Consider the following 26,951-nt stretch of genomic DNA (forward strand, 5'->3'; position numbering starts at 1 on the left):
CAAGCAATTCTGTTTTATCCATATCTAGTAACATGAATTATAGACCAGGTTATTAGCTAGTATCTGAAGCAGTAAATATGGCATCAGAGGGCAATTCATAACATAAAAAAAAATCCAGTTACTATTCTAAAAACAACTGGACAAATTACTTCTAATTCAACTACATGTAGATATCTTTAGATGGATATCACAAGACAAAATGAGTTCATCAGTGGTGGTACTAGTTCCAGAGAAACATTCCATACATATTGTAGCCTCGATAGCCATATCAAGACCCCAGGAGCACATAGGGTTAGGAAACAGCATTTACCTGGCAGAGTGTTAATTAAAATAAAAGATTTAGAAAATTGATACTACTTCTGTTTTCCTTAGGGGATTTGCCATGGTATACCAGCATCACCAAGAGACCTAGGTATCTACAAAATGGGAGCTGTACACCAAGAATCCTTTTCTCCTAGAATCAGTTTCTTCTACATAAATTATGCTGACTCCTTAGGAGTTAAAAATGGCTAAAAGGGCCAAAAGACAGCAGTCATTATAAAAGAAAATAGAGTGGTCATCGCACCAATGTCTGTGATCCAGAAGAATAGTTTAAGTGTAGGACAACATCCACTTTCCTCTCTGGCCTCATGAGTGGTGGGTAGCTGATATCGATATATCCCGCTGTGTCTGCCAGGCACATGAACTTTGCTGCTTCTGTCAGTTGGTTGGGGAAATTCTCTAGTACAGTATCTAAAAGGAAATATTTGTTATGATGAGTGGTTCAATGAAGAAGTAATATATGGTTGTTTGGTTAACAAGGGAGGAAAATAATCCTCTTGTCTCCCCATTACTTTTGTTTTCCAAGACCCTATCACACGATGGAAGCTCAGCCTTGATACAGAAAAGACCTGTCCAAGGTAAAAAGACAGAACTCCTTCACTTCACATGCTTCTCTTCTTCCATTCCCATTAGCATTAGTTGGCCTTTCCTGGAATCAAGGGACTTCTTGATGCTGATTAAAACACCAGTCATCTAAGCAGAAAAAAATTAATATTCATGGATGTTTACCTTTCCATATAGAGAAGCTTTTGCTCTGGAGGTATTCATTGTGCACCTGGAATCCCTTCAGGAAGTTGTAGAACTTTGAAACCATCACGCGCTCAGTCAGGACCTGCCGAATGATGCCCATGATGCCACATTCAGGGGTGACCAAGTAAGTCTCCAACTCATGGCTCCTGGCTGGTGGGGAAGGCTCATTTCCTTCTGAAGGGCAGAGGAAATGAAGAAGTTGTTGTTTTGATACAGTTCTTTGCAATACTTAAAATACCAAAAGGCATCTAGTATTACCTAGAGGAAAGAAGGTCCTAATAAGACATAGCAAGATACAGTCAAATCAGTGTCAAAGCAGGAAGAAGAAAGTCAATTTTCAGTAAAACATATTCTGTGAAAAACAAAGTCAGAGCGGCAACAAACTTCCTAAAGCTGGAAATAAAGATCTACTGCTTGATAGAAGTCATAGGTGGGTTCCCTGTGTGAAGGTCAGGGTAGGCTGAGAATCTGGACCAGTTTCTTTCAAAACTAGTACAAAAAGGCTTTAAAAAAAAATGCTGCCAGGAGACACTCAGAAAAGAACAGAGATAAAGAGCTGTGCTAAATGGCACCTCGTGAGATTGGGAAAGAGGGCCAAGGACTTTCTATCACAAGCATTTATTGAGCTTGGGTTCTGCAACCATGGAGAAAGTGATGAAAAATCCATAAACCACACTTGCTAACCACATTTGAACACAGGAAGGACAATCAACATGTCCTTTAAGAACACAGTTTTACAACAAGATCAAAGAAAATTGAAATGAAATTCCATGTAATAGATATATCCAAGTCTTCAACAACATACGAAAAGAACTATTTGCTCAGGTAGACAGAGAACACAGCACTGAGATGTTTGTTACAACGTGTAGGTTCACTGAAAGGCTGCTGGCAAAGATGATTTGATAGAAAACTTCAGTAGTTTTATATTTGGTAGCAAATCATCACTTGCATAGATTCAGTCCAAGAGAGACTAAGGGATATAATGTTGCTATGAATGAGTTCAGAGAGGAAACCTAATTAGGTAACAGTGGCAACATGACACCTCTGGGAAACAAAACAAAACAAAACAAAACACCACCAAAACCAAAATAAAAAAAAACAGCAGTGCAGTTTTGGCCTCAGTTTTAAGATTTTAAAAGCTTTCACAAAGATTTCACACTATATGCATCTGAATGTAACAGTCATTTAAATATTTGTAAGACAACAGGTAAAGTAGAAACCGAAACATAACCTACCTACATCAACAGTCCTGTGTTGGGTACACCTCAGTGAGCGCCGTTCTGTTGGGTCCGACGAATGCCAGGCATCCAGCAGGTTGTAGGAAAAGACATTGCTCCACAGGCCTGTGCAATGGTAGAGAACATGGAAACTGCTTTGGAAACATTTTAATGGAAAATGTCCCTTTAAAAAAAAAAAAAAAAAAAAGGTTTCAGCTTTGTAAGGCTTATCAGAAAGCCTCAGGGTTTCCAAACTCTCACCAAAGCTGTACAAAGTTCTCTTGTGGCAACTCACATTCTGTCCTCAAAGAGGAACCTAAATATTTTTAAACATTGTGCCAGGCCTTCAGCCACTGTAATTCATTGTCACATATAGCTGTTGCCGATACACTGCAAGCCAACATTTTCTGTACTATTAGCAACTGTCATCAGAGAGTAAAACCATGCTATTTCCCATAAAATTAGTGTTCAGTCTACAAAATATGTCATATACAACCATATACTCAGTTAAAGGTTTGGAGGCTGCTCCTGAACAGCCACGATTCAACTGTTTAGAGCACAGTTTGGGATAGTTTGCAGAGTAGTCCTCTAAAACAAGGCATCTTTGCTGTCCCTTGTAAGATTTCTTGTCACAAGTTCTTTTGAGTGAGAATCCTCTCCTTCTCCTTGTTATTCTTATCCCAATAGCCCTTTTTCCACTTTTGCCCTCCCACTTAAAAGAACATCTAAAAATGTCCTCCCAGTATAGAAATCTCCAAAAGCCTCTTGGGTCTTGAAAGGTGTTTCTTCCTCCACAGCTCTGCCACAGGCCCTGAGAAGGACTCTGCCAGAGAAGGCAGTGCTGAGCTTTGCCTTGAAAGTCTCTACCAGTGCAAGCTTTGCAAAAGCCATACATCACAAAGGATGCAATAATTTGAAATGGACAATACAATCATTATGCATTCCATAAATTAGTAACAGAAATACAATTCCATTTTAAACCTGGCTTGTTTGTGGAGTGGGACAAGAGTCAAGGGTCTTCTGCTTCACAGGAAGTCTCCACAAGGATGTGACTTGCTTGAGAAACATTAGAAAAACATAATTAAGTCATCAGATAGGGGCTCCCTGGCTCTACACTTAGCTGGCAACCAGAGTTCATTTGCAGATAATTACTGGCCAGTTTCCATCAACACAACCTCATCTCCCTGCAGCTTAAGAAACTTCTGTCCAGGCCTACTGTGAGAAGGCAACTCCTCTCGTTTCTCCTGTCTTCATTTGGTGCCTTCTCACTCCATAACTCTTCTGGCTTCCCAAGTTCCCAGAGTTACACACTGCTCATGCATTTTATTATCTTCCAAACACTGTTGTCGTCCCAGAACTTGGCTGTAATTACATGGCAATTTTTCCCTAACCTCTTGCACTGAATTTTCATGGTACCTGTATTTACTGAAGTAAGAACTATGAGGAGAGCTGGTATCTTTTACTAGGCTGACAGAGTTTAAAATAGCAGATAAGTTTGTATGCACACCAGCCTTTCTTCTGTATCCCCATAAGCTCATCCAATCCTTCCAGCTCTAGCTATTGCTCTTATAAAAAAACCTTTCCTCTCCCTGCAAATGACACCTTGCTTTTACCCTTAACGTATCATGCTGTAACTAATAGTACAACCCAAGAGAGCATTACATATTGTATCGCTAGATGGCAACACTGCTTTAACTCTCCACTCTTGTTATTTCTAAAGATACACCTATTGGCTGTGGGGTCAGCATCCTAACTCCGGTGCTGAGGGTGAGAACAGAGCTCAGCCCAGACTGGATGTGCTGGGTGTACTTGCTACCTGGCCACCGCGGGTATGAACACGCTACACCATTGTCGTTGTGAAACTGCAACGGAGGCACAATGTTCTCAGAAGGGTCGGTAGTCCCACCCAGCTCTGTGATCTACCTCCTATCTCTTGCAGTGAGCACAGAGTGCTTAATGGAAGAATACAAAAAATTGAAAGAATAAAGGGTTCTCTTCTCCAGAGCACTCTCCAGCATCTCCAGGTTCTGGATTTGGTACTTCTAGTGCTGGTGGCTGCATCTGAACTACTGTGTTTCCGAGCCACTAGAGGGACTACCTTCCATGAATTTCTCCTCCCCTTTTCAGACCTATCTATACTCTTGGATCCTGTGTTACCTTCTAAGTCTTTTCCCTCAGCCACCTCTTTTCTTAACTCATGTCACCACTAAATGTTCTAAGCATAGCCATTAAAGCTCTGAGATTTAGAGTCTGTGTGGTTAAGCATAATCTTCTGTTCCTCATGCCCAGCTATTCTTTTGTGATCATGCCAGTATGACTCTGGACTCCTCCTGCATCATACATCGGGGCGTACAACTTCCCTGCACATCAAATAAGGAAAACCACATGGTGTTGCTGGTGATGTGGATTTTTCAGTTCCTAAGTAAACCCTTTCTTAGTGGCATCTTTGGTTTCCTGTTGTGTGTCACGCTTCTTTACATGTAACATATCTGTTGTTCAGGGTGTAAGGAGCAGATGGACTTTTCTGCAGACAGCTTCACCCCAGCGAACCAGCGTACAAAATGATGTGGTAGACGGTTCTACCATTATGCAAAATTAAACCAAGAATTGCATAAAAACTGCAAAGCTGTCTTTCATGCATTACTGGGAACTACCCACTTTACTGAAATAAGGATGACAAAACTCATTAATTTAATCATGCTAGTAAAATTAGAAAGGATTTAGAATAGTATTAAACTTGTAAAAATATCAGTAACAGTCCAGAAAACTACTCAAAATTCCATGTTTTATAACAAACTCAGCAACAACATTGCTTTTTGTTATAAAATCATGACATTCGTAGACAAATTTGGTTTTAAGATTCCACTTTCAAAATACAAGTATTTTCCATGAGGAATTCTGCCGCTGATGGGTTCAGAACAAACCTAATCTCTTTAAGCAGCCCTGAAACTTCAGGCATGAGAGTTACCATTCAAGACAAAAGCAACAGTGAATAGTGTTATTTGAAATCTCCTCTAAGTATCTTTTAGCCCATCTCCAGTGTCTCAGGAATTCAGCCAGAGGTGAGAACAACGTGTTGTATGCTCTGCTTCTGTCCTGCATGTAGGACACTGGTTGCAATATGCAGGGTCTGCATTATATTTTTTTTTAAAGTACATTTTTATGCAATTCAAATTTTAGCAATAGAGCATATCACCTTTCATGAAACAGATGCGGGATTCAGGAAGCTTCTTCATCAAGCGACCCATGAAGAACTCACTGCCAAAATCCTCTGCACGAATGAAGGCTCCGTATTTTAAGAACCCGACCTCATAAGGAGTGAACTCCACCCATTCTGCAGAGGCACAAAATGAACTTTTAAATTTCAATCCTATTCTTACCTCCCTTCAGGAAGGGCTCTGAAGTGACAAGGAACAGCTGAAGGACAAAACCTATCAGCCAGGTGATCACAGACTGGCTTTCCTCAGGGTAAGGAGTTCTCATTCAGCTGGTTTCAGCCACTCACTCAGTAACATATCCCAGACCTGGTCATTCAGAACTTTCCAATGAACCCCTCCAGATAGGACATAAGTGAAGTTTATACCAAAAGGGGGTCAGCCTTTAATTACCCTATATGTGGAGCTAAGGCTTGTGAGTACCTTGGCTGTCCTTAAGCACCTCCCCCGGATTTCTCCTGCCCCATAGAAGATGGGTTCCTCACAGACCCTAGGCACAAAGTCTAGAAATGAAAGAGGAAGAGGAAGTTAAGGAGGAAAAGGAACTGTTTATGAATGCTATGGTTCAGCAGTGCAAGGGATTGCAGAACATGAAGGAACTGATAATGCAGATCGTTTGAACACCAACTGAGTCCAGATACAGCTCATTTAGCCATCACCTTTGAACTCAGAAAGGCTGTAGTCTTCCTTGATGTTGAGGATCATGTAGATAGGTAGGGGATTCTGACCCTGACTCAATGCCTGTCGCTCATCTGAGAGTCTGTGGTTGTTTTTCTGTGAATTGACCAGAAACAGAGAAAGAGAAAACCCAAGGGACCTTCTTGGCATGGTATATGGGCTTGCAAGATTACAGCAAAATAAAAACCTTTTCCCATCTTCATTTTCTAATTCTCTCCACTCGTTTTGAATTCAGACATTTTTTTTATCCAAGGAGTGATCTAAACATTTACACATCCACATAAACTTATTAAATTACAGGTGAACTGTAGGATACTTAGTGATATAATGGCCTCTTGTTCTTCCCAGTAAATGCATCCACTTCACATGCATTATTTAAGTTCTCATAGGGCGGAACGGAGCAAAAAAAACCAAGAGCAGGACTCTGCTGTTAGGAGCTCAGATACTCATACTGGTAGGAGGAGACATGTTTTCTGCTCTACAGAATACCCCTGGGCTGTTAATTATGTGTTGAGAGATACATGGGGATAAATCCCCTTTGTCAGTCAGCAGAAATCATCTGCTGGATAATGCTGGTATGCGCTCAGGATAGCATCTGTCCCCAAAGCTTCACTTTCCGTACAACAGTATTCAGTAGGTGTTAAGGAAAACATAGACACACTACCCCATCACTCAATGCTTTTTCCAGCAGAAGCCCCCAGAAATCAACACTAGAGATCTGGTATCCCTCTTGCTTCCGCAGTTTTAGCTCCTTGTCATAGTACTTCAAGCTCTCCAGTGAAAAGCAGCTTAACTTGCACTTGGTCATGTGTCTGCGGACTTCACCAATTGGTCTGGACAGATTCTTGTGTGACCAGTCAGCACTCTGATACAAATGTGACAAGGCCCTGGGGAAAAGAAAGGAAGTATGTTGTCATATGCTTGAGATGCTCTCACTTTTTAGACTTGGATTTAAGGACCACATCAAATGAACTAGCTGAGGTTCATTAAAAACATCTTTTGGGCTCAGTTTATTATTGGAGAGAAAAGATTTTTTTGATTTAGAGGACTCCCTCAAATCACTAGTGAAACCTGAGGACTTGCAAAAAGTCCCTCTGCATTATGTAGGTTTATGCCCAAGGCTGTGATTTGCACCAGGGCCACTCACTAGGAAAGATCCTGGAGATGAAACAAAGGGTTAAGGAAAATGTTATTCATTGTAAGCAGCACCTAGGCCATACACTGGCTCAGGCGATGTGTTCTTAATGCAACAATAAAAAAAGCTTGAGACTGAAGTAGTACACCTGTCTTTACCAAAACAAAGAGAATAAATCTCTCACACAGCAGACTATGGAGGTGACAAATGATGTATTTGCTCAGGATCTCCTTACCACGTCGAACCAGATGACCCAGTGATGTATGAAACAGCATCTAAGAGATCCAGCTTCTGAAGACCCAGCAGATTGCCTAACAAAGATGTCAGCGCCCGGGTGCCACCTCCTGTTGTCATGACCGCTACAACTGGTACCTGTTTCAACATCAGCAAGCAGGAACATAGTTTAACAGTACATGTGATTAGAGCTGAGTAAATTGCAGCATTTCTGTCCCACATGAAATTCCAACATTTCACCATTTCCCCAAGCAGGGGAGAAAAAGATTAAAACCTGGTATTTTGCACAGAAAAAAAACCAACATATTTTTAAAAATTTGATAATTAGCTAATTTTTACTTTTAAAATCAAAATTAATCAATTTTTATTCTAAATTTTTACATGCTGGCTTACCAAAACAGCTCAAAACTTGTTGTTTCAAAGCATTTCAATGTTAGACTGCATTTTCCTCAGCAGAATATCATCTCATGAGAGCTCTATTGTGACAAGAAGCAAAACTCATCCTCTCTTGTAAGTATAATGACTAGATTACATTTCCTATAAAGTACCTAGAGTACATAATTGCAGTGATGAACCACAAAGCCTAATCACATGGAAATCTAAATTGTGTTACAGGAAGACAAGTTACAGGTCTATAATTCACAGATGAAAAATAAATAAGGCAAGGAAAAAATGCCCGTTTATAGCATTCTGTTTTCTGAGCAAATGTGTAGCAAGTGAGTTTAATACTGCCTATGCTCTCTCGTTGTTTCAGCTAAATATTTCTGGATGCTTTACAAGGGGCACCGGAATACATTAGAGCTGGGTAAGGAACAATACGGGAATGGCTACAAGTATAACACATTCCTGTTACACAGCATGGTCCAGTCCCTGTGATGCCCCCCATACCTCATGGTCTTGAAGGTCTCGCTCTAAATGAAGTGCTTTTTTCAGAGCAGAAGCCACAAACTTCCTCCGTTTCTGTAGGAAATTTTTCTCCTCCGTACACAGATCAAACTCCAAGCGAACATCTAAGTTTCTTGACCTCAAACAAAGCCCAGGGTTGATTAGGATGTGCATGAACACTTACAATTGATGTCTGGACCCATGCTTACAAGTCACAAATTCTACTATTAAGCTTAGAAAAACTGCTATTGCAGCCCCACAAAAGCACATCACAGATGGTATAAGCAAGGTAGAGAAAAGCTTACTGAAACAAATAAACCCCAATCCAAAAAACAAAGCCCAAACCAAAAAAAAACCCCAGAAATATTGTTTATTGCTACACTGCTTTTCAAGAAGTGTCTAACATAACATGCAATCCATATACAGATAACATGAACAGTGGAATATTTAGGATTTGTTGCCTGAAGACCTCCAGATTTTATAAATATAAACACTCTGGATTCTTTACAAGTAAGGAAAGTGAGGTATAAAAACATATTTTTCTAAACTCATAGCTCCATGGATTTTGCAGCCAGAAAAGGTTATTCTCCCCATCCAAAATGAACTCCTGCATAGCAGCATAACAGGAAATTTCACCCAGCACAGTTACCCATGTCCAAAAAGTGAATATTATTAACTAACATGGGGTAAATAGGGGTAAATATAATCATTGACTCAATACTTTCTCCCTTAGTTACAGAACAAGGTAAGAAGGCAAAAAAGTTGGGCAGCATCTCTTTTTCACATCCACAAAACCCCAAACCCAAATTTCTTACCAGTCATTTGACTTCACATTTAAATTGATTGTTTCATCCTAGAAAAAAAAAAAAAAAAAAACCCTAAAAAAAAAAAAACAACAACAAAAAAAAAACACAATATAAGCACTGGAGGTGATTTATATCCTTTCCTTTAAGTCAGCTTTGAAGCCCTTTGTTTTTTCTAAGAGCCATATTGAAGCCACAAGGCCATAACTATCAGAAAATCCATCCCGTTTAACAAACTTCTCCAAGTCCATTCTATTTTTAGTTTTAGTTTTATAATAAAGATACAAAGAGCAGTATACAGTAAAAACCAGCACCAACTCTGCCATCATGCCCCACCTTGCCTCATCATTTGCATTTGTTCTGACCTGTGTTAGTCCCCCAGCTGGTCACAGAAATCCCTCTGTCAAACATTTGGCTGTGGTTTTTGGTTCTAATCAATTTATATGCAAATGTACAGGTCCATAACCCTCTGTTAGGAATGTGAGGGCACTAGCAATTATATATCTAAACCCCTAGTTCACACTGATACAATTAACTCATGCTCACTGATCTGTGGTCTCTAGCTTCACATTTATTCTAAAAAGTTGGTATCAATCACCTTTGCTACTGCTACTTTCTCCTTAAAGGGAAGTGAATCCAGGGGAATGGTGAGGGACATATGACAATCTTTTTTCTCTTCACCTGAAGTACACTGGAAAATAAATGATAATGTAGAAAAATATGTAATGTATATACCACAAAAAAACACTGTCACTAACTTTTTTTTTTTTTTTTTAATGGGGTCACTGTCCCACAGTTTCTAAGTTGGCATCTAATATTTGGGTGTCTTAGGGGATACAGTGCTCTTCCAGAGCAGAAGGTCACAAAAGATGGCTTTTAATTAAAAATACAAATTCTTTCCATTTGCCTCAGTCAAGTATGGAAAACTGTGAGTGTACTATGCTCACTCAAGCTAATCACAGAATCACAGAATCATCTAGGTTGGAAAAGACCTTGAAGATCATCCAGTCCAACCATTAACCTAGCACTGACAGTTCCCAAATACACCAGATCCCTCAGCGCTATGTCAACCCGACTCTTAAACCCCTCCAGGGATGGGGACCCCACCACCGCCCTGGGCAGCCCATTCCAATGCCCAACAACCCCTTCTGTAAAGAAATGCTTCCTAATATTCAGTCTAAACCTTCCCTGGCACAACTTGAGGCTATTCCCTCTTGTCCTATTGCTTGTTACTTGGTTCAAGAGGCTCATCCCCAGCTCTCTGCACCCTCCTTTCAGGGAGCTGTAGAGGGCGATGAGGTCTCCCCTCAGCCTCCTCTTCTCCAGACTAAACCCCCCCAGTTCCCTCAGCCGCTCCCCGTAGGACCTGTGCTCCAGACCCTTCTCTGGACACGCTCGAGTCACTCAATGTCCTTTTTGATGTGAGGGGTCCAAAACTGAACCCAGGAATCGAGGTGTGGCCTCACCAATGCCGAGTACAGGGGTGAGATCCCTTCCCTGTCCCTGATGGCCAATGATCACATACCAAGGAGAAATGAGGTTTCTTCTCTGCCAGACTCACACATAGCTCTGACAGGCTGTACTTGATGTAATGGAAGTTCAGAGGCTCCACTGGTTGCCAGGAGGAGCCCAGTGACAGGGTCTGGCTCTCTTCGTAGGATCCCTTCACTGAAAACAAGAAGTCTTTTTCTAAAAAAAAGTATGAGAAGTATACAGAGAAGTTAATGACTGTGATCTCAGAAATAGAACATCAAATGATCATTCAGAAGTTGTCATTATTATATACAAAACATTCAAAAATGCTTAAAAGCTCCCAGACTCTATTCATCCAACCAGGGAAGATTACAGGAAGAAGGAAAGAAAAAGAAAACAAAGAGCTTATAAAACAGCAGTAGCTGTTTTAAAAATTCAGACATACAGGCAAATCAGTCAAAATGTAAATCACTGAGAAATATATTTTTATTTCTATTTTACAGCACCAATAAGATTCATTATCACTTTAATCATTCACTCTAATTTCAAAGTCCAGTTTTTATAGTTAGTTAGCACAGACACACTATAATTGTTGGATACTGTATATACTCCTAATCATCCAGTTTGTGTGCTCTAAAACTAGGAAAATTACCAGATAAGAAAATGACCAAAAAAAAAAAAAAAAACCCAAACATTTTCAGTTTACTATAAAATAAGAATTTTTCTTTCTAGTTTAAAGTCTAACCTGAAGGTTCTTTCTTCATCCGTCTATTGTCCACCAGGACTTCCAAACAGGAAATTTCACGAGACTAGCAGGGATGAACGATAAGAGACTTAAGTATACAAAACATGCTATGTCTGAGTCACTTCACTGCTACCTGTCACTTGGGTCCCTGGGGTCTGGAAAAATGTCCACCCTGTGTGTGTTTTAGGCTGATAAGAGAAAGACCTTGGCACTCTGAAGGTGTGCTAGGTTTCAGGTGAAAGAAGAATGGCTGTGGTGCTGTGGCCCCTCTACAGGGCCAGGGCCGGGAAGTGAGAGGAAACAACAGGGGAGGGAATGGGAGTGTGCTGAGCCCTCCCGAGGGTGGACTGATGGATTGACTCAATTACAGGGCTGTTCTTGCAGCCATGCTTTGGTGAAGTTGGACAGCCGAGTGTAACATCCTCTGAACTGAGTTAGGGGCAGTCAAGAAAGCAACTTCCACATCATTCTATGGAGGTGGAGAAACAGGATGGCTGTGAGGGGGTCTCAGGAGAAGTCCCCAGAGGGAATGACACGGAGGCAATGAAAGAGCACTTCAGGCTTCGTCAGGAGGCTTGCTATCAGCTGGGGGTGATGGACAGGTCTCTGGGTATCCCCAATGACTGTGTTCACTCTTTCCTTATATGTCCCCCCACAGGGAGTAGCACAACAAGATGGCTGCCAGTGTCCAACCCCCCCCCATCTCCCTCCCCTCCAGCCCTGCAGCAGTGAGGTGTTGGGGCACCTGCCAATTTCACCATTCCCATCACTAGCATGAAAAAAAAACATAGAAGAGAAATAGTTTAAAATTACCACTAATACACCATTAGTGACAAGCTTTTCAGGAGGTACTGGACTGAAAGAGAGAGAAAAAAATGCAGTCAGAACTAATATGACCTAAGTATGTCCTTAATTGAACACCAAGGAATAACACATTTCTTAAAGTTTGCCTTGTCCAGCATTGTCTCAAATATGTCACTGATTTTTAATTTTGGGGGACATCTGAAATGTAACTTCTTTTTTTTTTTTTTTTAATCATAATGGTAAACAGTAGTTGTAATAAGCACAGTGGCTACAGTTCTTATTATCCTCCTCCCTCTTCCAGCAAATAATGGGATAAATTAGTATCCAGCGTGATTCTTGGTAGATAAGGAACAGTGTTTTAGCCAATATGCAAATAATTTGATAAAGATCAGCTGTTACTGTGATGCTGAGCATTTTAAACTATATTATACCAAATGCTAACGTGTTTGACTGCTTGGTTTTGTAAAGTACCATTCTTCAGTCCCTTATGGGTTTTACTCACATGCTCTCTGATGCAAACTCAACCTCCAGCATCTCTTGTGTCTGTAAAAGATTAATTCATTATAAGCATTTGAATTAATTTTATTTCTCACTAATGATGGTTGTCAATGATTATTCTGGCTCCTGAAACAGCTCTTAAAAATCAAATTTCCCTCCTGCTCTAGGGTATGCTCGAATGGGTGAAAACAATCAAGTTAAAGTGATTCTCCCTCCTTCATTAACCATCAGTACCCAGGCTGACTGCCTTTGTCCATTCAATGATAAGACAGAGTAAAATGATCACATAGGTAATCCCCAGTCCTAAACTTGTAATAATTGGTGGCTTAAAACTCTTTAAAGCTTTGGCTTTTTCTGGATAACGTTTATCAGAAGACTGAAACTGTTGGATAGCAAGGGGCATTCTCAATTCTTCTGATCAAAAGGACTCCTATAATATGGACAATACAGTGACCAGTTACCAGACAAATTAATACAAACTGCCTGCTGATATCACCATAGAGCTGAATACCAATACATACCCTATAAGAAAAGTCAGTGAAACAGCATATCTACAAACATATCTAACTCAGACATTCAGATCCCATGTTGAAGTCATCATGTATGCATTCAGGCACACTGAAGTAACAAGGTTGTTACAGTAATTGACCAGCAATGGGTTTTATCACCTCAGCATGGATCATTGTCTTATATTCAAGTATGCACTAAAGAATTACAGAGCAGAGTATCAGCTTTTAAGTGAGTCCTCCAACTTCTGTGCTAGACTGTGCCCAAACTCACAAGTGCTGGTCCCATGAAAAGAAATTCCAACAGAGAAACTGTGCAATGGTGATGAAGTCTTTTATCTCCAGTAAAACCTATTTGAGCAAGAATCAAGAAAAAGGAAAAAAGGGGGAACTCTGCTCTCAGAAAAAACCCTGCTAAGAGTCTTGAGGGGCTAGTAAAAGGTTATGTGCAAGGTAGGGAGGTAAACCTTGTCCACTTTGCTGAACAAGGCTTGGAAGGTAATATACAGGATACATGAAGTGCAAGCCAATAGGAAAGAAACCTCCCACCTACAATTGCTTTACAAGAAGTTATTTAGGAGGTAATAACAAAAATATATTTCTTTCCTGTGGCCAAAGCAGTTTTATTCCTCACCTTCGGGTTTAGCTGAAAAGTCAAGTGAACAGTTTCTCCGAGCTGGATTTTAGAAACATCAAAGAGGACAGTGAAGAGGAGGTCATCTTTAATGATTGCATTTTCATCGTAGACTTTCAGCTCAAGAATATTCTGTGAACAGACATACAGAATTAGGAACATCTCTAATTTGAGACCTTATGGAGGCACAACATGACGTACTCAGCATGTTAAGGAAAGCAGAGAAAGGAAGGGGAGAAGTGAGAGAGCATGCACCACCTTTTCATCCACACGGAGCTGAAGAAAGATATTCTGAACCTAACATAGTTGGGTTTGTTGATGAATTTCCCCTGCAGAGTAATTTAAATGACAAAGGCTAGTAGAATCACTGAATATGTAGCTCCCATGTTAAAAAACATGTCTGACCTCTAATTTGGTTTGAGGTCACCACTTTTCCCTGAACTTTAGGAAACCATCTTGTGGTCAGGGCTTTATTGCTATTAGTGAAAAAAAAAAAAAATTTAAAATCCTTGGATATAAGCAGTAATTAAAATGCATTAAGGAGGTGCCATATAACTCCTGCACAGTTGCATAATTATATGCCGTAAATTATTAAACAGATTACATGAAGATAATTATCATAGAATCTACATAAACTGATACATCTTTTTTAAACCGGTGACAAAATGCACAGAAAGCAGCAGAACAAAGGCCTATTTCCATCGGATTATATCCTACACCTCTCAACCTCCTGTTCCTTCCTCCCACTGCACAAATCTCCTCCTCTCCCTCCTCTGTCACCTGCCAGTTTGGATGGACAGGCAGGGTTAACAGCCCCTGCTGTGCCTGCTTGATAGGTGCACATAGGCTGGCTCAGGGGTGCCTCCCAGAGTGCTGAGTAAATTAACACTAACGGCTGTTTTCTCAGTGGGGAAATAATTCAGGCCTCTCTCCATATATTCAGCATCTCTTTTTCATGTAAATTACAGGGACCTTATCTCAGAGATTCTTACTTATCCGTCAGATTTAACCAAAGTTTGCTAAGAGGTTCAATGCTTATTAAAGACACACAGGCAAATGGTCTCACAAACAAACACATGCTCAAAAAAGAGTGAGCACATGAGCTTCATTGCCTTAAAAGTTCATAATGAATCACAGGAAGGTCCATAATTAAATCTGATAAGTGATTAAATATACAAATATACTGAAAGAAAGATGATCCAGAATCCTAGCATTCAATTTTGACATCTATCATTCCTTTAAGAGACCAGCAAGTGAGAGACAGCAAGCTGGAGTGAACTGGAGTTTGCAGTTTGCTGTCAGAAGACAGAAAAGCTGCCGCCCTTCAAGACCATAAGCATAAATGCATCACACTGTGCTTCAGCCAGAAAAACAATTCTTTTGGGGACTGACAAGGTCAGTCGTGGGTTCCTGCCCACCATGCTTACTAAGAGACACATTCTGAGAAGAGGCAGAGAGAAGCAGCCACAGCAACTCGGTTTACTGGCCAGCCATAAATAGCCTGTAAAGGATTATGGAAAGTGATGCAGGGGATATGCTTAAAAGCAATAGTTTGCAGTGTGTAGAGGGCAGGCTTACACTGAAGACCAGATCAGTTTTCCTGGCTGTGATACTGCAACAGACCATCCTTATTTGGCTAAAATGGCTGACTCATTTTATTAGTGATTGACTGATTTGAAGTCCCTCAGTTACTCCCAGCTAGCCAGGAGGGGCATGCACAGGCTGCTGGCAGGCTAAGGGAGATCTCTGTCTGCACCACTGGGATGCCATGTGGGAAACAGCCAGGGCATTTCACCATTTCTATCTGCTCCTGACAAAGGATATGAGGGCAGCATTGCTGGGAGCCAGGCACCGAGCAGGGCCAGCCCTTGGCAGGGCTGTGTGCCACAAGCTCCAGGCAGGGTGGCCATCCTGAGTTGGGGGAGCACTGCCCACAGCACCAGCCCAGGAAGCCCTTCCTAGCCAACTGTGCTTTGTCGGGTGCTCATCAAAACAGATGCATTTCAGTAAACACTCCCATTGCTGATGGGAACCAGTCTGACATAACCAAACAAAGTTTTCCTCTTCCACAGTGACAGTGTATTATACAATTTTACTGAGCTCTGGCTCCCATGATTTAGGAAGGTGAGTACGTCAATGATACACAAGACAGGCAAGGAGAAAATAACCAGATCAGCAGACTTTGGCTCTGCTTGGAAAGTAATGAGCAGAGCAATTGCAGTGCATGCAGAGAAATCTGAGCGAGCCTTAACTTGGCCTGTTGAGCCCAGACAGCAGCAAGACAGCACTGACAGACATGCTAGAGTGCTTTGGTTGTCACCAATCTCCAGGACACATTGGGGAGCCCACACTGAAGCTACAGCAACCACCTCCACGCTGCTGTTACCAGACACTGAAAATTACTGCAGCTAATGCCATGTGTTTTGTCTCCTGCTGCAAACACTGCAAAGTAAATGTAAGGTCTTCCTAAATACTAATCCATGAAGGACTAGTTCAAGCACCTTCCTGTGGCCAAGATATTTTTTTCAGCTGTAAAGTGTGGTATCACAGTTTCGAAAGACCTGTCAGCCACAAACCATTTCAAGGAGCAGGTGTTCTAGTGCAAGAATTGCAGATCAGTGTGCGCTTTTTCCCATACTACAGTGTTTGTCCCTTGCCTTTCACTTCAGTGATAAACCTGCAGGACTCAGTGAATTGTGCCCCACTGGTATTTTGAAAGAAGTCAGAATTTGTTAAAGTCTGCAAGGAAAGCACTGGATGTAGGCCACAGATGGGCAGATGTGTTAAAGCCAAAAGCTGTACCAAACAGGACCAGTACCACATAACTCTGTGGAAGGAAGCCTGAGAACTTGTACCATGGGCAATTTCTACAGACAAAGGCAAGAGGAATTATTCAATGGAGACCCTGTGGTGTAGCTACACTTTGAGCTATTCTTAATGATCTTTTGGAGAAGTTTATCGATGCTCAAGAGATCTGGGAGACTGGCCTTCTGACTTGGCACCTGGCAGAAATGTTCTTGTCCTGCTCTGACACCAGTACCCAGCACTAGGAACTGAAAGGTGAGAGCTCCCAAGAAGAGTTTAATTGCCCCAGATGTGAAGCAAGCTTGGTTTACTTGGTCTATGACTGATCTATGTGGACACCTAGACTCTGATGATGCTGTCTTTTGGAGGGAGGGGATAGTGAAACTTGCAAATCTTCTTAAACTCTAACATTTATCATCATGGTAAAACTCAGCTGGTCCTCTTTTGCAAATTTTAACTGTTATTTTGTGGGGTTTCCTATTGTAGGTTGTTCCAAAGGAATAGTAAAAAAGTACAGCATTGTGATGCTTCCGCTACTTAGTTCTAACATGTCTTTTATGCTGTTCAATTTACTCTGAGATTCTCACCCTTAATCTTGAAAAGCGATGATTAAAAAAAAAAAGTGGCAAGTGGTAGAACATTATATGAATAGTTGTGAAATATCCTGGCTATCTTTTACATATCAAAAAATAACAATTTTGCTGCTGCATGCTACTCCACATCCCCTTACCTATATCCTTGTAGTCACTCACACATATTTATTTTTATGGTACCATACATATTGATCACACAATGAGATCTCTGCCCCAAAAGAAAAAAGAAAAAAAATCACTTTGCATCTTACTTTTACTTGGCTCTGGATCCTGAAGGAAAATGTTTCATTCCACACTGGATCTTTGCAGTTCTTCACGGTTTTGGTGCGGACAGTCTCAGGGGAAGCAGTGGGCAAGGACAGGCTTACATAGCAATCAGTTTGACTAGCTGTATTTGAAAAGATGTATTGTAACTAACAAATTACTATAAATATCTGAGAGCATAGCCTTACAGCACTGTATAGACATCAAGCTGCATAAAGGATATATTATTTCCATTACTTTTTTACAGGTACTTATTCAATAGCACTCACTACTATTTGTTCCCTCCTGCAGGTGGGAGCTCTGGTCAATAATGAAGATTCAAAAGACAAGAAAAAAATATGCAGAGTTAGTTTTATTTAACAAAACCCATTATTGGTATGTGCCATTTGTCACAAATCAACAGATTTCTGTGACGGAGGAGAAAAAGGTTTACATTTTAGGAGAACCTTTTAACTCTTTGAGCATCTAGACAAGGGTCTGTATTTGTCCTTCACTCTTGAGAGGGGAACAGAAGAGCTGAAGAAGGTCTGGGTATGAAGGATCTTCCCCCCCTCTGGTCTGCTGCCCCCAGGTAGCTGTACCCATTCCATATAATGAGCCAACTGTCTCACCCAACATGCAATCACATCCCTTCACCATGAACAAATATGCAAAAATATCAATGCACTTTTATCTTACTGATCTAAACTCTGAGCCTTGATAGTGAAGAAACTTCTAATTTCTGAGAAAGGTGTTAATGTAACACAAGGTTGCACAATTAGCTACAAGTAAGGCATTAAATCCTCATAGTACAGGGGGGCTACTTTGGGGTTGGCTCCCAGGAACCAGCCCCAGCCCCAATAAGGGGCAAACAGCCTCCTGGCCAGATGAGCGCAGCAATGCCAGGCACTGCTGCAGGGTTTGATGAGTTGTCAAACTCAGGGACTGCCACAGTTTTTGTGTGAGAGGCATGTTGGGTATTTGTATGTCTGTGAAACTAGCTTTCCTTTTGTGTGCTAACCTGATGTATGTAGAGTATTTGGTGGTTAGGATTTTCTCTGATACTGCTAAGGTGATGCTTCTTTTAGCAGGGAGCAGTGCTGGGCATCTGCGCATAAGTGCGTAAGAGTTGATGTCACATGAGCCTGTGGTAATAAACCTGAAAATACAGTGAAGAGTGGTGGGTCTCGCTCTCTCCACACTGTCATTCACCCTTTCCAGCCCTCCCATTTGGAACAAACCTGCTGTCCTTCAGTCCTGTACATTGTTTGCACTTATTTTTAGACAGTGGACATTTCTTTAGTCTGCCGCGCCACTACAGCTGTCTCTAATGTCTCCAGCTCTAGGAACTTGTTTTGTAATCACAGCAACAGGTTGGGTTTGGGTGTAAACTGTGGAATACGTGCTAAGAGGCAGCATGACCAAGTGGGTAACCTTCTGGAAAAGGTGTCATGACATGTTGACTCCAGTCCCAGCTCTGCTCCAGGCTGATAAGTCACTCTGGGCAACTGCTTCCATTTAAATTTAATTTGCTTCTTTGTCTTTATTGTCCCATCAATAAATCAGTGATAATGATCATTTCCTCTTTTGTAATCTGCTTTGACATCCCATGATTAAAAGCATTATACAAAAAATAACTACTGTTATTGCCACATGACCCACAAGAAGAGAGTGCCTTATCAGTAATTATGTTATTCTTTCTCTACCAGTCTCTTGGTTCTTATTGCACACTTTCTTTAAACTTGTGGTGCAACCCTTGTGGCAATGAACAGGTTGTTCCTTAAAGCAATCTATGCAATCACCTTATGTATGATTTATCTTTCAAGTCTTCTGATACCGTCTGAACACAAAACATCTTACAGGTTTTCAGCATGCATTTGATAGTTCCCCCCTTACTGTCCATAGAAGGGAAGAAACTACTTTAACACTGCAAATGCAGATGTCTGTAATTCTTGTAAGTAATATTAAGATATTTTTAGAGTTACTACTGCAATTTTAAAAAGCAGAATATGTGCAATGTACCTGCAGATAACAATTTATTAGTAAAAGCAGTCATAAAATAATTTCTTTAGAGCTCTCCCCCACAATATTTTCTACAATTCTTCCATTGATTTTTAACGTTAGGAAAAGATAATATTACCTTTGCATAGTTACTTCTCCAGATGGTGTCAGAGAATATCTGTTTCTTCAGCAACTGTATCTGTCAGTTAGGGACTACTGAAATATGTGCATTTTAGAGAATTTGTTCATCTGTGGTCTGGAATATCTCTTTGTTGTACATACTAACTATGAATCCTGATTTAGAAGACAGGCACTGGATATTTTCAGAGTCTCAAAGAAGCCCTAAACTTGTGACTTATAATCTTGTATCTACATAGAGCTGTGACTGGATCTCTGTTCAGTTCTTCATCCTTCTTTGAGGACTTACAGCCAACTTGAGAAGTTAGTCCAGTCTTTAGCAAGGCTGTTCACCCTTAATAAGAACAAACCCAAAGTCCCACAACCTGATGAACCACATGTAACACCAGCTCAGTTAGCAACCAGCGAGGCCTCAATCTCAACATAGCCCAAGACAAGAATGCAGATAGAGACAAAGATAGCTGAATCTGAAAACAAGAAATTACAGCCAGGCCACTAACAAATTATGTCCCAGAATTATAATGTTACAAGATTTATCTGGTAAGTTATATATATTACACAGATTTAGATCAATTTTGGACCAGATCCCAAATACACAATGTTAAATGTAAGTGCAGGTGATGAGATTTAGCACTGAGATGTCTTTGCATACACTCCCAGCCCTGGACAGGAACAAGTGGATGCTCAGTGTCTTCTGTGTTGTAGTTCTTTTCCACTCTCCTCCTCCTCACACCATAAAAGGCTTTAACCGTTACCAGCTAATAAAATTAAACATGTCTGTATTGAAGAGGGTTGACTTAGCCTGGCATACGGGAAAGACCTGAAATAATTGGGTTTGTTAATTCAACAACGACAACACAGACTGTCAAATAACATGGTAATCAGCTCTGTAAATCCAGAAGATTGATGCAAAGAAGACAATGATCTGTGGCACTCCATGGCTAGAGGAAAATAAGCAGACAAATATTAGGAAAGCTGCTCTCTCAGAGAGATAGCTCTAGCAAGAGAGATTTTATAAATTTTTCAGGTAACTCATTTCAGAGGGTGCTCAGATATGTATCAAAGAGTGGCAGACAAAGTAAACTTGATCCTGCTTCAGGAGAAGAGGACCAGCACAGGTGAACCTGCAAGGTATCATATGGAATTGCTGCCACACGATGCCCTTGTTTATGCTGGAAGGCAATAAACAAGATAATTATTTCATGTCAATTATATTGCATGGAAACCAACTAACCGGTCTCCCTGTCAGTCTTGCCTGTCAAGGAAGGAAGTGATAGGACACCCTTATATTGTATACCAGCCCAAGAGATCAATTCCCAGATATCTAGGCGCTGTCTCCAAAACAACTCCAAACCTCCTTCTTTGACATGTACAAAGTAAGACTGTAAGTTCATTGGAAAAGTTGCCACCTTTCCTTTCCAAACACATACAGTGCTCAAGTAACAAGGCCTAAATCCATACCTAGGGCCTCTGCATACCATCCCAGTATAAGTGTCAGAAGGAAACAATACAAAAAGCAACACAATGTAATGCAGACAAGTCCACAGACAGCTGTGCTACAATTTCTCCCATTCACCCCCACACCTCCATGAACCAACAGGGGACAAATTATATTGCCTAAGTGGCATTTCGGGTACCTGCAGCTGTTCTTGCGAGATTTGTACATGCTGACAGAGACACAGAGATCATTAGATCACCCTTACATATGCTCTCTTTTGGCAATGTGGAACTAGAAATCATGTATTTCCATAGGTACACCCATTCTTAGACTTTTCATAAACATTGCCACTATTTCACTGTTCCCGCTCTCAGTGTCAGCCAGTAGGAACCAAAAAGCTGTATATTTTTGGCTAAGAGGTATTACTAAGAGGTCAGACTTCCTCTGTTCTACCTCAGACCCTCTTGAAAAGGTATGTGGTGCAGTCTCACATCTATCACTGGAAAATATTTTTTAGAAAGTTCTTTCACTTTCCATTTAAAAATATACTTGCTGAAAATTACATCTTGGCCAGACATCAACACTGTTGATGCATTGTGAGTACTCAGAACTGCTGGGCATCTGAAGAAAACAGTATCAGAGGAAAACATCATGGAAACAGAGTTGGAAACAGGATGAAAGCAGTACACTGAAGTGCCTTGAATTTCAAAGAAAACAGGAGTGGGAACAAAATCAATATCAGAAGCAGCTGAACCAACAGATGAACCCTCACAAATTTTCTTTCTTCAGAAAATATTCCTAAGAATGTTATTCACCTGGTAAGGGAATGAAAACAAAAATGTTTCTAACATGTAGCTAAAACTAATATACTTTTTGCCTTAAACATCATTATTTTGACTCAGAAACACCTCTGACATGCTTTATAAAAACATTTCGTTATGGTACCTTTTCTTGTATTCTCCTCCGGGAGGATTTTTCTGAAAAAGCAGGAGTAATACGTCATGAGAGGTGTAATCTTGTGCAGGAACCGAGGCTAAGCTGCAGCACCGACTGTGCACTGGAGCAGTAATTACAATTTGAACTTTTAAATTGAGATTCAGAGCACTGAAATCAAAACTTTGCTATGAAATAAACTAACTTTATGGCAAGGACAGTTCTTGTAGGTATCTTTTCTTTCAAGTAAAACTTGGTACTGAATGGGAAGTTACCAAAAACCTGTAGCTCAGTTATGATGGTGAAGACAAGGTCAGCTGACTGGCACAAGGTGTTCCTTTTCCACTGGGTTTGGAGTTTTTGAAAACCAGGAGGTGTTTACAAATATGATGAGTGAGGTTAAAAATATCCCAAAGTCTCACAGGTATCAGCTGGCACTGATAATAAGTAGGAGTTTATTGTAGATCTGTATTCATAAATAAAAATAGATACCTGTAGATGTTCTTTGGTTTTTATGGTGGGGACAGAAGAGTTATGCTAAGGAAACAGCATGGAAATAATAAGGCACATTGTTAGAACTGAGTAACAAAAATAGGGTGCAGTCACTTCATTCCCTCACACTATGGTTTGCAGCAGCCAGTATGAAGGTAAAGATCAATACTGATGAGTTAGTTTGGTAAGAAAAATTCCATAATGTACTGGAACAAATCACTGGAAGCAAGAGTGTTTACACCACAATGTAAATGGGTCTTCGTGTTCCTGAGAATTCAGCCTGAAGTCTGTAAATGACAGTCACCATTTTGTGAACTAAATTTTGGACCTACAGGGCACATCACACGTGTGAAGATTACAGTTTGTTTGTTTTGGTTCATTTGTTAAGGAGAGAGCTAATTCAGCCTGGATTAAAAGCTTACATTGCAGCAGCAGTTCATCCTGACATAAATACTACAACCTGGATGTGTTGCCAGCATGCGCTTTGCTTTTGGCAGCCAAGTCTTCACATTTCATACATCTTTTCTACAAAGATGTCACCACCAGTTTCTTTCACATCAAAGTAAGCCACAGATAAACACACAGCCTCCAGACTGTCTTTTATCACAAGACTACAACTAATCCTATTTTCACAGGGAAATTAAATGAGCTCATGTTCTGGCTGGAGTCCTCCAAGACTCCCAACTGATCTAGCAGTCTACAGAAACTTTCCTGTGAGTAAGAATGAATGAAAGCATTAAGAAAAGAGATATCCAGCTTACAAGGAGAATTTATACCCAAGACCTCTTTTGTCTAGTTCTCATCCTTGAACTGAAAGGGAGCTCTTTAAAAAAGGGTAAAGATTGGTTCTTAACAAATAGGAAAAGACGAATACCGTTGCCAGGCAGACAGTCAAACAGATTGTCAACTTAATAGTAGAATACTATGCAAGCACCAATTTTTTAGTGCAAACCAGCACCAATATTTGTGAGTGAATCTTAATTTTAACCTTCACTAACTACTACTGCAGCACTACTTTACCGGCTCCTGATGAGAATACAGTCAAACAAAGTGCCTGGGAGAGAAGCCATAGTCTCATGTGGACACTCTCACGCGTCTTTTCAGCAATGCAGACGATCACAGCCATGTTAAATCCAGCCTCTCTACTTTACATTGGCCTCCCATATAACAGCAAATCACATACTGGGTTCTTGGTCCTTATCTACAAGGTAAACAATGTCCTTGGTTCAGCAAAGAGGTTGCCTGAAGCTCCTCTCTAGAGACCATCACTGACTAAGGTCCCCAAGCTCTGTGAATCTCACCTGTGCATAAGGCTTTCCCTGGCGCTGCTCTGAGCCCTCAGATCAAACCTCCATGGGATCTAAAACATACCACAGACCTTATCACATTGCATTTTTAGAGTACACCTCACCTCAGCAGCACTCATCTAGATGTGTGTGAAAGAGCACTAAGGGAACACAGATGCATAAAACAAAACCGGTCTCTGCTCAGATGGTACGGGAAAGAGTGTAACACTGATTACAGGTATCAGTCACACTGCTTAATGCACAGCTGGATGAACTGCAGATGCTGCTGTCTTGATGAAACCAAAACAACCAGGACAGAACTAGAACAGATTGTGCAGGTTCTTTAACAGTGTATAAGAAAATCTATTGGGAAACAATGAACAAACATGCATTTAAAAGTATTTTTCACAATAAAATACTGAAGCTGAGAAGTTGTACTTTCTTCTCATCAAAGAACTACCTCAAAAAATCCTGAAGCAAGTTCTGCAATAAGTATAAATCTCTGTATCATTCTTCATATTCTTTATGAATTTCTTTGAATGTCCCTTGTAACCACTAATAGTCCTGTAAACACAAATCAGCTGATATTCAATTTGTGGTTACTGTTCAGTGTCAAGCAAAGTATGCTTTGGTCTTAAACTCAATATATTGTTGTGCAATAGTAAGCAAAATACAGAGTAAAATTTGGTCCTTATCAAGGATGATCAAAAACCTCACAGTACAACAACTTTTAAGAAGATGTGGGAGACTGTAAGCATGGGAAAAGGCAATGCTGAGCTTAATTTCTTAAGTGGTGAGAAGGTGTTACACAACTCATCCCAAAGAAATTTGTAAACATAGAAAGCCTATTCAGAAATCAAAGCACGTACTTCATCATCCTTATCTGTTGACAACCGCAGAAGTTGCTTACATATTTATGAAAGAACCTGCATGCTGGCCTTGTGCTATCTGTATCATTTATTAGCACAGCACTTCATGAAACGTGTCTCAGCTTTTGCAGCAACATCCATCCAGGTCTGCTGTAACTTTCTGAGTGCAAACTATAAAGTCACATCCTGAGCGGAGTCTGCCACTGCCTTTTACCTCTGTAAGCCAAATAGCAGAGGAGGAGTGAAGGGTCATGAATCACTGCATGGACCTGTGTCCTCTCAAAGCACTATGTGATTCTACATTGCTGTCATTGTCACCTACCATTCCAGCCTCTCTCCTCCACCCAAGCTTCTCCCTTGTTCATTTCCATTGCCTCCACCCTTTCAAACCTGTTTTAAAACAGGTTTTGACATTTAAAAAAAAAAATTATTAAACATTTAAAAACCTGTTTCAACCACTTGTTAACCAGAAGCTTCCTCTAAACAAGACGATAATGAAGCCTACTAGGAACATGTAGTACTGTCACAAAAGGCTTTAAAGATCATCCATCTCCAACGAAGGACAACAGCTGCAATATCACCTATGCTGAGATGGTATTAGAGCACAGTAGCTGCTCTCATCTTTGCCTTTGAGACAGAGATGAGCCTAACATTTATGTAAGGTTGTTTACTCATTTAACCTGTCCTTCAGCTAGTAATCAGTTCATCCTCCTAATGCCCCTGTGGGGCTCCTAGTGCCCTTGATGCATTCCTTACTTCAGAGATGAGGAACTAAGGTTTTTGAGGAAATTCATCTCCAAGGTTACACCAAGAATCTGGAGGACATCATGGGGGAACATCACACATAATCTTTTAACTGCCAGAACAGCTTTCTGTTCCTGCACACAGGAGTACACAGAAGCCAGCATGGCTGCAAGATGCATGGGTACCTACATACAAACCGCTGATACCTAGCAGTAGAGATGCAATTATTTTCACAGCTGTAAGGAGGTGCCCTGACCAAGATCCCTAAACAAATAACATATTAATGAGCTCCTTGATTATGCATACCATTGTCCTTTTCTGTGGCAGTTTATGACACTATGAAGGCACAGCGCAGGCTTTTCATCACCACACTTCTTACCATGTCTACAATACAATTGTGTATAATGCAATATACGCTACGGTCTATACAATACCCTCCATCATGGCATTTCTGGCGACAATACATTAAAGACTTGAGAAAGGGAAAAACCTTGAAATAATCTCTTAGACTAGAGAACACAAAATGGGTGATCTGAGGGAAACCAGGTTTTTGCATGTGTTTAGATGGTAGCAATGAACTGAGGAAGTGTGGGAGCAGAGTTGGGTAACATGAGTGGATAAAACCAAACAAAATATTGAATGGAAAGAAGGAGAGGTTGTTAACAACTGCAACTGTGAAGCTGATCCACATCGTATTCATCGAGATTATCCACTGATTTTTTAATCGTATTATTAACTGTTGTTATAACTTTGTTATTATAAACATCAGTCAGGACCAGGGCTCCATTTTGACAGGTACCTTAGTAGTTATGCAATTAACTCTTGATCCTGATCTAACCAGCTTACAATTACAACAAGAAAAGCCTTGCTTCAGGATATGACATCACAGGGAGGAGCTTCTGGTGATTAACAGTTGCTTTTGTACCTGTTTCAGTTTCTTAACCAGTGAGGAAATCCTTGTTTACAGGCCTTGTTGCAACTTGGCAGCTATTCATGTAACTACTTGTCTGTCCTTGTGCAGATTCCTACTGCCAAGCGTTTGTCCTGGGCTGCTTTAAGGATTTCTCTCCATTAATGCAAATGCAGCTTGAGCAGCCAGCAGCATCAGGAACTTAGATGAGGTGCCTTGCAAAGACATCAGCGCTCTTTTTCAGAGGACCATGTCCCACAATTTCTCTCAACCATGGCAAAAGTCAGTGATCACATCTGTTTGTGACAGGGAAGTGATTTCTCCCTGAAAGCACACAGGCTGTTAGCACTGGCCAGCCCGGATAGCTGCCTTCTGGAACTGCCCGTGCTGCCTGCCTGCCCTGTTTGCTGCTGCCCCTCACATCAGTCAATGAAAAAGGTAAGAAGTATGTGCAGCTCATTGTGTGCATGTCTTCAATTGGTCCTTTCTGCACACAGTAGTTTCCTTTGGAGAACACGGCAATGAAAGGGGAATCCTTCTTATGATGGTGTCACAGAGGACTTAGGTGATATAAGGGAAAATGTTAGTAATATTGCCTTCC

General features: G+C 40.7%; 1 protein-coding gene across 1 annotated transcript in view; it reads right to left on the bottom strand.

Annotated features, from left to right (window-relative positions):
- Positions 1-26,951, bottom strand: part of LOC141962053 (cytosolic phospholipase A2 epsilon-like) — a 34,169-nt gene that overhangs the window by 1,218 nt on the left and 6,000 nt on the right. The window contains exons 3-18 of the mRNA XM_074909580.1: positions 17,548-17,684; positions 13,899-14,030; positions 12,763-12,803; positions 12,270-12,312; positions 11,457-11,520; positions 10,764-10,927; positions 9,837-9,929; positions 9,251-9,288; positions 8,439-8,574; positions 7,552-7,688; positions 6,846-7,068; positions 6,163-6,277; positions 5,485-5,622; positions 2,307-2,414; positions 1,051-1,245; positions 566-732 (exon numbers count right to left, since the gene is read on the bottom strand). Coding sequence (XP_074765681.1) covers positions 566-732; positions 1,051-1,245; positions 2,307-2,414; positions 5,485-5,622; positions 6,163-6,277; positions 6,846-7,068; positions 7,552-7,688; positions 8,439-8,574; positions 9,251-9,288; positions 9,837-9,929; positions 10,764-10,927; positions 11,457-11,520; positions 12,270-12,312; positions 12,763-12,803; positions 13,899-14,030; positions 17,548-17,684 — 1,931 coding nt within the window. The remainder of the gene's footprint in view (positions 1-565; positions 733-1,050; positions 1,246-2,306; positions 2,415-5,484; positions 5,623-6,162; positions 6,278-6,845; positions 7,069-7,551; positions 7,689-8,438; positions 8,575-9,250; positions 9,289-9,836; positions 9,930-10,763; positions 10,928-11,456; positions 11,521-12,269; positions 12,313-12,762; positions 12,804-13,898; positions 14,031-17,547; positions 17,685-26,951) is intronic.

Source organism: Athene noctua, chromosome 6 (assembly GCF_965140245.1).
Source record: "Athene noctua chromosome 6, bAthNoc1.hap1.1, whole genome shotgun sequence".
Classification (NCBI taxonomy): domain Eukaryota; kingdom Metazoa; phylum Chordata; class Aves; order Strigiformes; family Strigidae; genus Athene; species Athene noctua.